A 15,920-nucleotide genomic window follows, 5' to 3' on the forward strand; every position below is an offset into this window, starting at 1 on the left:
TGTTGTGTTTTCGTTGTCATTTCCCTCTAGGTATTTTTTTTATTTCCCTTTGATATCTTCAGTGATCTCTGGTTATTAAGTAGTGTATTGTTTAGCCTCCATGTGTTTGTATTTTTTACAGATTTTTCCCTGTAATTGATATTTAGCCTCATAGCATTGTGCTTGGAAAAGGTACTTGATATGATTTCAATTTTCTTAAATTTACCAAGGCTTGTGACCCAGGATATGATCTATCCTTCAAAGTGTTCCATGAGCACTTGAGAAGAAAGTGTATTCTGTTGTTTTTGGATGGAATGTCCTATAAATATCATTTAAGTCCATCTTATTTAATGTGTCATTTAAAGATTGTGTTTCCTTATTTATTTTCATTTTGGACAATCTGTCCATTGGTGAAATTGGGGTGTTAAAGTCCCCTGCAATGATTGTGTTACTGTCACTTTTCCTTTTTATGGCTGTTAGCATTTGCCTTATGTATTGAAGTGCTATTATGTTGGGTGTATAAATATTTACAATTGTTATATCTTCCTCTTGGATTGATCCCTAGATCATTATGTAGTGTCCTTCTTTGTCTCTTGTTATGGTCTTTATTTTAAAGTCTATTTTGTCTGATATGAGAATTGCTACTCCAGCTTTCTTTTGATTTCCATTTGCATGGAATATCTTTTTCCAGCCCCTCACTTTCAGTCTGTATGTGTCCCTAGGTCTGAAGTGGGTCTCTTGTAGGCAGCATATATACAGGTCTTGTTTTTGGATCCATTCAGCCAGTCTATGTGTTTTGGTTGGAGCATTTACTACATTTGCATTTAAGGTAATTATCGATATGTATGTTCCTATTACCATTTTTGTAATTTTTGGGGGGGGTTGTTATAATAGGTCTTTTCCTTCTCTTGTGTTTCCTGCATAGAGAAGTTCGTTTAGCATTTGTTGTAAAGCTGGTTTGGTGGTGCTGAATTCTCTTAGCTTTTGCTTTTCTGTAAAAGTTTTAATTTCTCCATCAAATCTGAATGAGATCCTTGCTGGGTAGAGTAATCTTCATTGTAGATTTTCCCCTTTCATCTCTTTAAATATGTCTTGCCACTCCCTTCTCACTTGCAGAGTTTCTGCTGAAATATCAGCTGTTAACCTTAGGGGGATTCCCTTGTATGTTATTTGTTGTTTTTCCCTTGATGCTTTTAATATTTTTTCTTTGTATTTAATTTTTGGTAGTTTGGTTAATATGTGTCTTGGTGTGTTTCTCCTTGGATTTATCCTGTATGGAACTCTCTGTGCTTCCTGGACTTGATTGACTCTTTCCTTTACCATATTAGGGAAGTTTTCAACTATAATCTCTTCAAATATTTTCTCAGTCCCTTTCTTTTTCTCTTCTTCTTCTGGTACCCCTATAATTAGAATGTTGGTGTGTTTAATGTTGTCTGAGAGCTCTCTGAGTCTGTCCTCAATTCTTTTCATTCTTTTTTCTTTATTCTGCTCTGCAGTAATTCCACTATTTTATCTTCCAAGTCACTTCTCCATTCTCCTGCCTCAGTTATTCTGCTATTGATTCCTTCTAAAGAATTTTTTATTTCATTTACTGTGTTGTTCATCATTGTTTATTTGCTCTTTAGTTCTTCTAGTTCTTGTTAAATATTTCTTTTATTTTCTCCATTCTATTTCCAAGATTTTGAATCATCTTTAGTGTCATTACTCTGAATTCTTTTTCAGTTAGACTGCCTATTTCCTCTTCATTTGTTTGGTCTGGTAAATTTTTACCTTTCTCCTTCATCAACTATGTGTTTCTCTATCTTCTCATTTTGCTTAACTTACTGTGTTTGTGGTTTCCTTTTCGCAGGCTGCAGGTTTGTAGTTTCCATTGTTTTTGGTGTCTGCCCCCAGAGGCTAAGGTTGGTTCAGTGGGTTGTGTAGGCTTCCTTTTGGAGGGGACTAGTGCCTGTGTTCTGGTGCATGAGGCTGGATCTTGTCTTTCTGGTGGGCAGGACCGTGTCCAGTGGTGTTTTTTGGGGTGTCTGTGACCTTATTATGATTTTAGGTAGCCTCTCTCTAATGGGTGGGGTTGTGTTCCTGTCTTGCTAGTTGGTTGACATAGGTTGTCCAGCCCTGTAGCTTGCTGGTCTTTGAGTGGAGCTGGGTCTTAGCATTGCGATGGAGATCTCTGTGAGAGCTTTCACTATTTAATATGTAGAGCCAGGATGTCTCTGGTGGACTCATGTCCTGAACTCAGATCTCCCACCTCAGAGCCACAGACCTGACACCAGCCAGAGCACCAAGACGCTGTCAGCCACATGGACAGGTACGTGGGAGTTTCTTGCCTTTTGGGAAGTCTGAGGTCTTCTGCCAGCCTTCAATATGTGTTCTGTAAGAGTTGTTCCACATGTAGTTGTATTTCTGATGTATTTGTGAGGAGGAAGGTGATCTCCACGTCTTACTCCTCCACCATCTTGAAGGTCTCTCGTTAGCACATCTTTTGTTGTCTATCTTAGTCTTCATTAATTCTAAGTTTTGTTACTTGGATAACTAATATTTACTTCATATGAATTTAATAGACTTTAATTATTATTTTTTTAAATTTCATGACTGAATATTATAGATGTTATAGTCCTTATGTTTTCTATTGGAGTTAAATTTGGAAATTTTACCACTCAAAAACTACAACTATAAACAGGATAAGTATGCCAAAAGACTTTCTATAATTAAGTAGTGTATGCATAAATCATGGTTTTTCAATAGTTTATGTTGAATCATTAAATTATTTTTCCTAAAAATGATCAAGTAATTCCAAAATTCAATATCTAATTTATAGTTACATAGCACCTGAAAGTGGATAATTTATATGGAGCCGAAATTGTTAGTTTTTACACATATCAGTGTACATGTTATATGGAAGTTTTTAAAGAAGGTAATGTTATACAATAAATTGAAAGCAATGTACAAAGTCAGTATAATAAAATAGTTATAGACAATAAGTGGGAGTTTTCTTAGAGATCTGCTGGGAATGTGTGCTGTATCCTTTGACCTGCCAGCATATTCACAGATGGTGCTTCAGATAATAAAATTGGGAGTCCATGGTCCCCATCAGAGGCATACTTCTTTTGGATGCCTTGTCCATCTTTGAGTGCCAAGAACCCTGCACAGGGCAAAGAGCACAGCAGGTCCTCAATTGACACATTTTCTTAGTTCTTAAGGATGTTGCAAAGCTGAAAGTTGTAGCTATGCTTTAGATCTTCCAGGAAAAAATAGAAGCAGTCAATTGGGAGCAATGTGTACCAAAAAACCAACATTTGGGAATTTAACTTGGCAAAATTTTACTTTAACTAATAGTAACAAGAGTTTTTTTTTTTTAAGATTCCCCAGCACTTTACTAAGGCTGCATTACTAAATGAAAAAACAATTCTAAGTATATACTAGAAATATTATACTACCACCCAATTGGCTAAAATTTTTAAGTGTGACAGCATCGAGTGTTGGTGAGACTGTGGAATAATGAGAACTCTGAAAACACTGCTGAGTATTTGCTACTGTCTTCCCACTGGACAGGCTACATCTGGGGTTAACTTTTGTCTTTCCTGGTAGAGAAGAGAGCAGGGACACTTTTGAAAATGTATGTCCTGCTTTTAGGCAAATAGGAAGAGGGCAGGGAGATTTTCTGGCTTCTGATCCTTCTCAGTTGCCTTCAGCTCAAAATAATTCTTATTCCGAAGTGGCATATTTGAGGATGGCATAGTTTGCTACCATTGCATTACCTTACTTCCAAAAGGACAGTAGTCAACTACGTGAATGATTTTCTTTTCTTTTCTTTATTGTGTTAAAAACCTGAAAATTTCTTTTCAAAATAAAAATTGATGGGGCAACTCACTATGTAAAATGAATAAAAATTCAGCCTGAAAAGTGGAAAGAGAGGGATGGAGGGAGGGAGGGAAGGAGGAAGGAAGAAAGAGAGGAAGGAAGGAAGGAAGGGAAAGAAGAGAGAGAGTGAAAGAAGGGAGGAAGGAAGGAAGAGGCAAAAACCCAAACCCTATCTTCCATGAGACTTTGCTGTGAAAACCACCAAACAAGAGAAAAGCATCTGGACTGAGAAGAGGAAACCATATCAGCAAGAGACAGTTGAAAGAATTGGAGATCTACAGCCTGGGGCATGGAAAGACCGTGGTGCCTGATTTCGAATATTTATAAGAAGGGCTTTTGGGTTGGAAGGTACAACGTATTCTGTGTTGCTGCTAATGACAAAATTAGAACCAAGGAGAGGGATTAGAAGGAGGAAGACACCTATTTGAGGAAACTAGGAAGGATGTGTCAAACTAAGACAGCGCTCACAAAAGGCAGAGGGCTCACCCTTGCCAGAAGCATTCAAGGCCTTGTTGACCACATCCTTATGAAGCATGACATGGATGGGGTTCTTCCATTCAAAGAGAAGTTAGGATGGAAGGACCTCTTTTCTGGGCCGTTCCATCTGATGTTGACGTTGAGGGTCAAAACTGATGTAAGAGTCCACCATGACCCTGGTACAAAGCAGAAATCAATGGTGGTATCGACCACGCCCAACCCAACTGGTTGCATTCTTTCAGCCTTACCTTTTCTTCAGCAGGCAATTGCTCTTAACTCCTGCTTCTCCCTCTGTCTGCTGCCCTTTCTTTTCCATGAACTTCTCATTTAAGGTAAGCAGGAGGGACAAATACTGACAAGATGAGCAAGGATCAGGTGGTATGAAAATCTCATCCACTAATCCTAGCAATCAATTACAGCCATTCTTAGGATTTTGAGTCCCTCAAGCCTCTTCATTAATCAACCCCCAGTTATTCATTCTTCCCACACGTGCAACTCAAATTTGCTGTGGAATCATACTGTGTTCAGAGGAGTGTCTCACAAGCAATGGAAAAAAACTGGGTATCTTTAGTATATTAGCCGGCAGCTGGTTTAGTTAAATCTCTCTCCACATTCGCTGTACTATATTGATTAAATTGTAAAGAAATGGCTAAATGAAGATATTATTTGTATTTGGTGCATATGCTCTCATGCACATCATTCTATTTTAATTTACTTTTTAACAAGTAAGTCAATATTATTTTTAAATTATTTCCCATCTGGCATGCATGCTAATAAAGAAATCTACTAATTTGTGCCATATCAAATTTAACCTTTTTTTTTTGTACTTTCTAATTACATAGTTCTCAAGGAAATCAAACTGGAAAAACTGGATTTAATCTTCTTGCCTTTTAGTTCTCATATGTAACCTTTTAGTGAGAGAGAGAAATGAAACACTAGTTTTTGGAGGTCTTAACCATATGAAAACAAAACACGCACAGTTATCTCTCTATTATTTGTCTTTATTTTCATCATGCTTGTGTAAAACCTAAATACAGCAAGGTAAACTGATTATCCTACAAAATAATTCAGCGGGATCTGAATCATAAAAGAATTCAATTATAGTCTGCCTCATTTTGGTGGGGTATATTATGATCAATTTTTTGAAATTCTGTAAATCACATGTATGTATGTATATATGGTAATTCTCTATTACCCTGTTTGTTTATTCATTTCACATGATACCAGCACCATGTGCCACAAGAGACTGCTTATGCATACACACATACGTGAGGCATTAACATTTCTAAATGCTAAATTCGTATGACTCAATTCGTTATAGTTTTGGAAATATTTTTCCTGATTCAAACTGTGTGTATGTGTGCTTATAGACAGTTGTACACGTTGATAATAAATGGAATTAACAAGAAAAATTAAATATAAAAATTTCCATATTAATGAATTTTCATGTATTTCTCAACTTAAAATTGAAAAACATTATACTTTCTAGATATCTCAGAATGAAAACCATACTGCTGCCTTTTAGGAAGGTTAGGGTTAGGGTCTGGAGGAGACCACATTCTTACTGCAACATTTGAATGAGTCACTGAGTTAACTCACTGAAGGTGTAAAACTTTATGGGAAGTGAGACAACTACAGGGGAAAGAGCAGCTGGACCCAGTATAGTTGGTGAATCTCCTCTTCGCCCCCGTGGTTCTTTTATGAGGAACACCAGATCTGGGAGGCTCCTTTTTCCCTCATCACAATCTAATTTTATTCTGTGTTTCCCTTACTCTGAAAGAACGTGTGCTCCCCATTTCTGCCCTTCCATTAAGGGAACATTTACATTGCCACCACATCTTTATCAGTGGAGAGAACACAGAGTGATTTCTCAGTTCTCCCTGGACAGATGCTTAATCCTCGTATTTCCAGAATCAAAGACAGTTCATTCCCCCACATTCAATTCTGTGACCCTGATATAATATTCTTTTACCTGGGCGCTGCCAATACTGAATTGAATCTAAGGGCTAAAATCGGAAATATATTTCTCTGCTCTAACCTATTGGTATTGCCCCTAAAATATATTTGAAAGTGCAGTAAATCTTTAAGATAATGGAAAGAAAATGGAATTGCCTGTCAAAAGATGTCTTGTTTCTCTCTTGCTTACTATCTTCATGACTTTAAACAATTTCCTTAAATCTCCTGAGTCATTAGTAAAATGTCAGTGATAGTACACCTGAGAGAGTTGACATGGGAACAACACAAACTAATAAACATGAAAATATGTTTTGTAAATCACAGTACAACAGAACTATGTCTATTATTATGTGTGTGACAAAATTAGGTTTTAAAAAAAATCAGCTATCTAAAAATAATTATGTAATAACCCAAATGGGAAAAGAACTTGAAAAAGAATAGCTACATGCATATGTATAACTGAATCACTTTGCCCTACCCCTGAAACTAACACAGCATTGTTAATCAACTATACTCCAATATAGAATAAAAGGTTTTTAAAAAGAAAGAAATAAATAAAAATAATACTCACATTGTAAATCAACTATACTTCAATAAAATTTTTAAAAGAGTTAAAAAATAAATAAAAATAATAATCATCATTCACTCAAACCTACAGTCCTTATATGATACCATAGTCCTAGAAATCTTAGAATATAATACATATCTAGGTTTTTTCCCTGAAAATAAACCTGAAAGTACTCAAGTACTTCAAAAATATATTTGTATCCATAAATTTAAAAGATAGCTTTTATTCTTTTGCTGTTAACATTCTTTGTGTTTAAAAGTCTTACCATTACTTCCTTTTAAACTTAAAAATAAACACATCTTCATTTCATCCAATTAACTCAATTGAGTAACAGATTATTTTTTAAAAAGCTTTCTAAGCTAATATTTTGTAATGACTCATCCAAGAAAATATCTTTTCTGTTCAGAAGTCTGCACCTCTATTTTATTCTTTAGTCAACCACATAGCTTTAAAAATGTTTACTGTATCAATCAACCAAAGACCAATTAATCATTTCTTCCATTCCCCCATTCAGGAGAGCACCCCAGGTATGTGGATGGTGGCAGTGGGTTTTCTGTAAAATCTGTGGTAGAACCTGGTGATCGGTTAGTAAATACACAAAGTTAGTAAATACACAAAATTACTAACTCAATTACACAAATAGTAATAGTACACAATAGTACACAATTGTGTACAATAGTACACAATAGTACACAATTACACAAATAGTAAATACACAAAATTACTCCTTCAATTTGATAATGAACTACTTATCGACTGCTTTATTTCAACAGCTGCTGGTCTAAGCTGTTAAATTTCTTGGCTAATGCACAAATACATGAGTCTAGAAAGTTAAGAGAAAGAATGAAAAGGTCACCTCCTACCCTAACAACTTCACAACATTCCCCCGAGCTCCCAGCCCCCTTTGGTGGCCACATTTCAAGGATGCATTGGTACTTTTTGCCATGATAGCACTTTTACTCTGCAGTGGAAATCACCTTGGGATTGTGTTCATCCTTTGTGAGTGGCTTGTCAACTAGCTTCATCCTTTCATATTCTCAGTATTAACAATGGAAGTATTTTAATATTTTTATTTTTTGACAAAAATGACTTCTAATAACACCATCTTAATAAGTTAGGTCATTCACAATAGTCTAGAACAATTAATGTTTTCTTTTTGAGTCACCTAGAACTTGCTTCCAGATCTGAGATGTGACTGGTCTCTGTTGAGGCACCAAAACAAAAAGCACAGAATTGGAACTTAAGAGACTTGAGTCCAGGTCTTGCTCTTTTCACTAACTAGCTGAGGGGTTTAATCTTGAGCTTTAGTTCATCATGTGTGACCCTGGGCAGATCACTTGATGTCTTTTCTGCCTCAGTTTTCTCATCTGTAAAAGGGATTAATAAAAATACTTACCTCTTAACATTGTTGTAAGGAGTCAATGAGATTATGATTATAAAGGTCGTAGAACAGCACTGTGTTTGTATTAAGAACATATGTGTTATCTATAATAATGTAATAGTAATTTGTTTTGTCAGAATTCCTGTATTATCTCATCTCACAGGCTATAATGAGAACCAGATGACTTACTAAATGTTGTATTAGTTTTTTATTGCTGCATAGCCAATTACCGCAAACACATCAGTTTAAAACAATACCCGTTTATTATCTCATAGTTTCTATAGGTCAGAAGTCCAGATCTACCTTAGCTGAAGTCTCTCCTCAGGGCCTCAGAATGTTGAAATCAAGGTGTCAGCTTGTGGTCCGTCCTGGAGCCCAGGATTCTCTTCCAATCTCATGTGGCTGTTGAGCAAATTTCTTTATGGTTGTGGGACTAAGGTCTCCGTTTCTCGTGAGATGTCAGTGAGGGGTCTTCCCAGCAATTAGAGGCTGCCTGCCGTTCCCGGCCATTTGGCCCTCCCCAATATTCAGTTGCTTCCTTCCAGGCCAGGAAGAGCATGCCTCACTGCTTTCCAATCCCTTAACACCAGATGAAGAAAGGTCTGCTTTAAAGGGCTCACCTGACGAGGGCAGGCCATGCAGATCATCTGTCTTTACCCCTATGATGTAACGTGATCACACCTTCATACCTCATCATGCTCAGGGGATCCACCCTTACCCAAGGGGAAGAGATCAGAGGAGAGTGAGGGTGGTGGCAGGGGATTGGGGGTGGGGGGCATCTTAGAATTCTCCTTCATATGTGATGTGAAGTGAAAAGTAAACATGATCTACAAATATAAAGTGCACATTATTGTAATCTTTATTATTGTTATCATTACGATCATGATACCAACAAGTTCTTAACCTCACATGACACGATTCCACGTACTTGCAATGGTTTATATTAGCTGTAAAGAGTACTCCAATTCATTTAAAAATTATGTAACTCAGAGCTTAGCATTCGTTTCCTAGCTCCTTGAATTCCTATTCTCTTTGAGGTACTTCCTTCCCAAATTCCTTCCTTTGATCTTTGTCACTGAATCACGACACTCCCTAAGAACAAAGTCCCACAGACAAATATGTTTCTGTTGGGGTTGCCAGTGCAGAAAATGATCAGCCTTCATCACACTTACGTGTATGCACCCATCCCAAAATTCTCCATAACTTGGTCATACTCAACTCTAAAACAAATTAAAGAAAAGATAACCTTTTCCAGTGCTTTAATGATATTTAACCCAGGAACTATGTGACAGACTCAGAAGTTTATTCCTAGGCGGCAGGATTGAACTCTAGATGGTCCACATGTCTATGACTTTGTCCTTTGACCAGCCCTCACAAGGATGTCATATATTGTAAAAAGTTTGATAAATAGATAGTAAAATATAATATAAATATAAAATAAATACAAATATAAAATAAACATAAAATACAAATATATTTAAAGGACGATGTAAGGAATGGTTGAAAATGATTATATCTTCCATTTAAATGGAATGAGGAGTTTAACCTAGAAATCCAAAGAAGAACCTTCTGGTATTTTGTGAATACAAATACCTTCAGGGCAAGGATCAGTTTCATAAACATACGGAGATTAGTAAAACTTTTCTACACGGAATAGAGTACTACTGGATAAAAAAATAAATAAAAAGAACATGGACTGCAAATTATACTTGTGTTCAGAATCGTCTCTGCCGCTGTTGGCAAGATGATCATGGATGAGTTACTTTTCCCACCGAGACTTAGTTTCTGCCTCTGCTAATACTGCCTACTATGTACTGTCTGCTATGTTAACATCATCTTCTACGGTGGAAGATGTTCTCTTTAAGTGAAACGATCTAAGCTAAGTTCTTAGGACAATGTCTGGTACACAGTGAGCATTCAGTAAGTGTTGCCTATTGTTGTTATTGCTATTATTATTTATTTTAATTATGTTAACGTGTGGCCCAAAGTCTGGAATGTATTACTGATCAAAAAATACTTTCTTCGCCCTTCTCCAATACCTGTTTGTTGAGTTGAGCTGGATCTGTCAAGAAGAGTATTTTGGATATTGTCGATCTAAAGTACGTTAAGAGGTTACCATTAGTCTAATATATTATAGTTTTCTTCCTCCCTTCCTTCCCCACCCCCACCTGCCTGTTTTCCTTCCATCTTCTCTTCTTAGCTTGTCTTTCCTTCTTTCCTTCTCCTCTCTCTCTTCCTCCTAAATGCTCTTACTCTATCCTTTTTTCTCAAGCAGATATTATTTTAAATTTTCGAACAACCTATGTCAGCAAGTCTGGCCAAGTTATCTTTGAAGCAAGATCAATTTGCATCCACTATGTCACAACCTGGTTCATCATTGATTTAATTGCTGCCCTGCCTTTTGATCTCCTGTATGCTTTCAACGTCACAGTGGTGAGTAAAGTGCTCCCTTCCACATGACCTTGAAGGTTGGTTTTACCCCTGTGCTTATTTTTCACATGTTCAGGTTTTAAATGTTTGTGGCAATTTGTATGTCCAGGATTTTGTGCCCTTTTTAATAAAGAAGCCATGGTCACCAATGATATGCAGGCCAGATTCTCCACTTAAAGGAGTTACTTCCTTTCTGAAATTTGTATTACCCATTTCTAATCATGTAAATACTTAGAACCAGGATATTAAAAGCTTGAATTTATCATCAAATTGACTCACTAAACAAATCCTTTGATAAGGAAACCACCTGCAGGAATAGAAGCATTACTTTATGTTACTGAGCCAGATATTCCCCTCAAGAATTTGGTGGAGAGTTTGAAGATTTCTTCTACTTTTATGACTTTTACTTGCTACCTTTTGAATATTTCATTATTCATTGGCAAAACAAACAGAAGACTTATCAAGATAGAAAGATAGGTTGAAATTAAAATAGAATTCAACTACTTCTTAGAAGTCCCTGTAAAAATGCTGGATTGAGCAAAAATCTAAATGATAAAATGACCAACGTAAACCAAGCATCCTCTTGAAATTTTTTTTTTTTTTTTTTTTTTTTTTTTTTTTTTTTTTTGTGGTACGCGGGCCTCTCACTGTTGTGGCCTCTCCCATTGCGGAGCACAGGCTCCAGACGCGCAGGCTCAGCAGCCATGGCTCATGGGCCCAGCCGCTCCACAGCACGTGGAATCTTCCCAGACCGGGCCACGAACCCGTATCCCCTGCATCGGCAGGCGGACTCTCAACCACTGCACCACCAAGGAAGCCCCCTCTTGAATTTTTATTGATATTTGTAACTTCTCCTCTTTCTTCATCTAAAACTTTTATTCTCAGATTTCTTACAGGAAAGAAAGTATGCCCACTTGTAGTCATAGCTATTTTTACTATTTAATGATTGACACTCTTAAAAGCATTAAGTGTTCCCTTATAAATAGAGAGACTTTTAGGAAGGTATAAGAGAATTTTTGGACCAGTAATACAATTTGCTGCCAGAGTAACCAATTTTAGCAGGCAAAAATTTACTAGACATTAGTTCAAATTAAACATATTTCCTACTCAGTTGACAAATCTCACCCCATAGAAATTATATTCTCCATCAAGAAGTTAATAGCATAGTTTTCAATATTAAACAAAGTGATCAGTGCTTCAAATACAATCATTACTGACTTCAGAACGAAGACTGAACTAAACTCCTGACTATATAGTACAGATTTGTGCATTTGTTAATTGCCTGTATAATAGTATTTTTCTTTTCTGTTTCTTTCAATTTTTTTTGAAGTTGGGAAGTTGAGAGTGTCAACATCATTAAGAGGTTTATAACTCAACTGAAGGGAAAGCTCTGGGGAAAATCTAGTATATAATATCAATCAGTGCTAAACTGGATTGTTATCCGAGCTTTTTAAAGTGCTTTTCAAGATTGGATTTGACTAGATAAGTATACTATAATGAAAGTGTAATGAGTTAAAAGAAGGCTTTTGCAAGACTGCCAAAAACTATCCTGAAGAAGCAGATAATTCATAAAATGATAAGAAAAATTTTCCAAATTATCCTGGAGAATTGTTAAATAAATGGTGTTTCATAGACTGCTGTAAATTAACTTGCTCTGCTACTAAATACTAATAATCATTTTTATATTCCATTTCTCTTTGGGCACTGAACAAATAGGATAGTTTTAAACATATATATATATATATATATATATATATATATATATATATATATATATATCATGTACTATAAAGTCTATAAAATAAAAAATAAGTAAAATGTTTAGATATGATTAAAATTTCCATTGTCTAAAATTAACACAAGTAAATAATTTTGAAAAGGGCTAATTCTCATAATTTGATGAATTTAAAATACTTGTACATTTTCACTGTGCTTCTGCTACCCTTTTTCGTTCTCCCTTGTGAAATACAGCACAAATCCTTTATAAAGATTTGAAGTTATAGATCAACATCTATATCAGAAAGAAAGAAAAAGAGGAAGGAAATAAGGCATCTCTCTCTATTATCAGTGATATTTTTTTCTGCTTTTCACAGGGGTGAGCATATGATCATTTAACATTTGGCATATAAATTTGTTATTCCTCCCAATATATTAGTCAGTATGAAATATTCGATTTGAATAGAAAAGCTTGTTCAAAACATTATACTTACTTCCCAGGAAAGCATAAGTTATAAGGAAAAGTTCATAAGTTATGCTACTGTTATACTACACAGACTTACAAAAAGAAGAGCAGGAACAAACAAATAAAATAACAAAGGGGCTGATTTTCCAGGTCTAAAGTGGGTCCAGTTAGTGCACCTCCATAGATGACATTCAAAAATGCATGGCAACCATCAAAAGTGTATTGCATGCTTTAGCTTTGGCTGTGCCCACAACTGCTGATGGCAAATGTTTTACATGCAGCTCACACATTTACTTATTAAAACTTACTGTGTATAAGTCACGATGAGAGATAAAATTGTGAATGAGACATAGAAATTATGTTAGAGTAAAAAGGCAAAAGTATGAATCCAAGTTTTATCACTTACCATCTGAGTGACTTCTTGGGAAAGTTAACATCAGAGTAGGCCTAAAATTAAAATTCCTGCAGGGTTTCTGAGTAGCCTAAAAAGGAAACTTTTCTATAAAATACCTTGCCAAGTGTCTAATACCTAGAAAGACCTCAGTACGGTAATTAACTTTTTTCTTTCTCTTTTTTCTTCCCTAGTTGATAGCCAGGAGGTGGTTATGTCCACTTGGTAATAGGGGAAACTGCAGTTTGATAGAGGTTTTTGATGAATGCATCATTCACTGTCTTGCACCTGTCTACAAGGTGCTTATAATTCTTAACAGTGACAAATTCAGAGCAGCATCCCAAGAGTAAGAAGGTCCTTTCTCTTTTTCAGATGATATATTTCCATTGAAATCAAATATGCCCCTTTCTTCTGTCATTCATCAAGAGCCAAAATTCACATTTTATAGCTGGAGGTTTTGGACTCAGATAGGAATAAATACAAATTTTTTTAAGTGACAGTGAAATCACCAGGGCTGCCTCATCCTGGACTCCCAGGCTCATGTCCCTTATTTTTGTAAATGACTATTGTTCTCATGTAAGGGCAGCCTCACATTCTTCCCTCAAACATCCCCTTTCTGGCCAGAGAAAATGGGGAGCTTGCCTGCATCAATATTCTATATTCAGATGGTGTGTTAGTCTACTCAGGCAGCTATAAGAAAATATCATAATCTGGATGGCTTCAACAACGGGAATTTATTTCTCACTCTCCTGATGGCTGGAAGTCCAAGATCAAGCTTTCAGCCAATTTGATTCTTGGTGAGGGCTCTCTTCCTGGCTTGTAGACGGCTGTCTTCTCTCCGCGTCCTCACATGGCCCTCATACAGTGAGGAGAGGGAGAGAGAGATTGGGGTGGGTGGCGAACAAGAGAGAGGGCACTCTGTTCTATTCTTATAGAGGCATTAACCCCATCTTTAGGACACCACCCTCATGACCCCATCTAAACCAAATTACCTCCCAAAGACCCCATCTCAAATACCGTCACACTGGGGGTTAGGGCTTCAACATATGAAATTTGCAGGGACACAATTCAGTCCATAGCAGATGGTATCCTCCATTTGAGAGTTCTGCTCCAGGATTCACTTTACTTACAAAATTGTTATCTATCTATGAAATTCACCTACCGATAAAATAAATTTCACCCTTAGTAATTCCTCTAAGCCACAGAGTAGAAACTGCATCTGACTTACAATCACCTGGAGAAATGATAGGTGAGAATGTGAGTATGAAGGAGAAGAAAGTCAAACTCTACCCAGAAGACCCACAAAAAGGAATAAAAGACCACAGCTACCTGGCAACTTCCTCAATTGACCTTATGGGTTTTTTTTTTTTTTTTTTTTTTTTGGCCACAGCACACCTTGCAGGATCTTAGTTGCCTGACCAGGGACCGGACCCAGGCCTCCTGCCATGGAAGCATGGAGTCCTAACCACTGGACCACCAGGGAATTCCCATCCTTATGATGTTTTTGTATTTCAGTATATAATAATTCACAAGATTACAGTGGAAGACACTTTTATTGAATATCTATTATTATAGTGAGCCTGGAGTGTTTTGCATCTTCACATAAGAGCTTATCCATTCACTCATTTAACACAAATTTACTGAGCACTTCCTATGTGTCAGGCACTGCTCTAGGTACATTTTTCTTGGAGATAAGGGAAGATGGCTGGAGGAGGGAGAAATTAGAAGTCAGTTGACTCCAGATAATTATAAAGGCAGACTCTCAAAAGATGCTGACCTTGTTTATGATTCTGCCTGTAATGGAAAAATTATTCTTAGGTGTAGTCATACAAACCGCTTCCTTACCCTCTATCTATGGTTCACCCCCCAAATTAGAATAGGTCAAGGAACTTGTCAGATTCTATTTGCATATGAGTTAATGTTTTATTTAACTTTTCTCTTGGAAGGTATTAAAAAGAGTGTATATTAGTGCACCACATGTGTTGTAATAGTGACATTGACCTTTCTGGTGGACACCAATGGTGCACATTTTTCAGTTGAGCCCTGAAGTCAAGAAACTAACTCCTTAACTACAAGTCTGTTGTTCTAGTTCATAACAGAGGCAGAATCTAAAAGGATTTTCCAAAATTTTGTTCCATTTGATTTTGGTTCCCTAAGCATGTTTGTTTAACAGAAAGCACAGAATGTATGTGTTCCAGGCAAATGTTTTCTTTGTCTATTGATAATGTTAGAAGGACGATAGCTAAGCACATGAGGCAGGAGGTGCTACTGGTATTTGTGAGCAGATCTTACTCAAGTTTTTAGGTCTCACTATTTAAAAATAAGAAACCTAAGTTACTTTTGCTACCACTTTACAGGGTTTTACTTCAGTCTATACAAAGTTTTGTTATAACACAGCTCCCTTACATGGAGAAGGGGAAGTGGAATTGAAAGAAATTAAAAGAAAGGGGTGAAGGCATCTTCTATTCAATCCCAATCCCATAATGTGTTTCAGTTGTATATCAGAATATATAAAATTATCTTCAGTCACATAGGTAGAGAAAAAAAGGTACATCTTAATTAAGGAAGATAAGTATTAACTCAAAGAAATTAAATTGCCTTATCATCTTTTATCTTATCAACTTCCGATATAATATATCAGGAAACGACATAGAAATGGTCATAAAATGGTCACAGCGTTGGAATCCCAATTATA

General features: G+C 36.4%; 1 protein-coding gene across 1 annotated transcript in view; it reads left to right on the forward strand.

Annotated features, from left to right (window-relative positions):
- The window catches only part of KCNH8 (potassium voltage-gated channel subfamily H member 8), a 348,245-nt gene that overhangs the window by 222,812 nt on the left and 109,513 nt on the right, over positions 1–15,920 (forward strand). The window contains exon 6 of the mRNA XM_060100168.1: positions 10,498–10,655. Within this exon, the coding sequence (XP_059956151.1) occupies positions 10,498–10,655 (158 nt within the window). The remainder of the gene's footprint in view (positions 1–10,497; positions 10,656–15,920) is intronic.

Source organism: Mesoplodon densirostris, chromosome 5 (genome assembly GCF_025265405.1).
Source record: "Mesoplodon densirostris isolate mMesDen1 chromosome 5, mMesDen1 primary haplotype, whole genome shotgun sequence".
Lineage (NCBI taxonomy): Eukaryota > Metazoa > Chordata > Mammalia > Artiodactyla > Ziphiidae > Mesoplodon > Mesoplodon densirostris.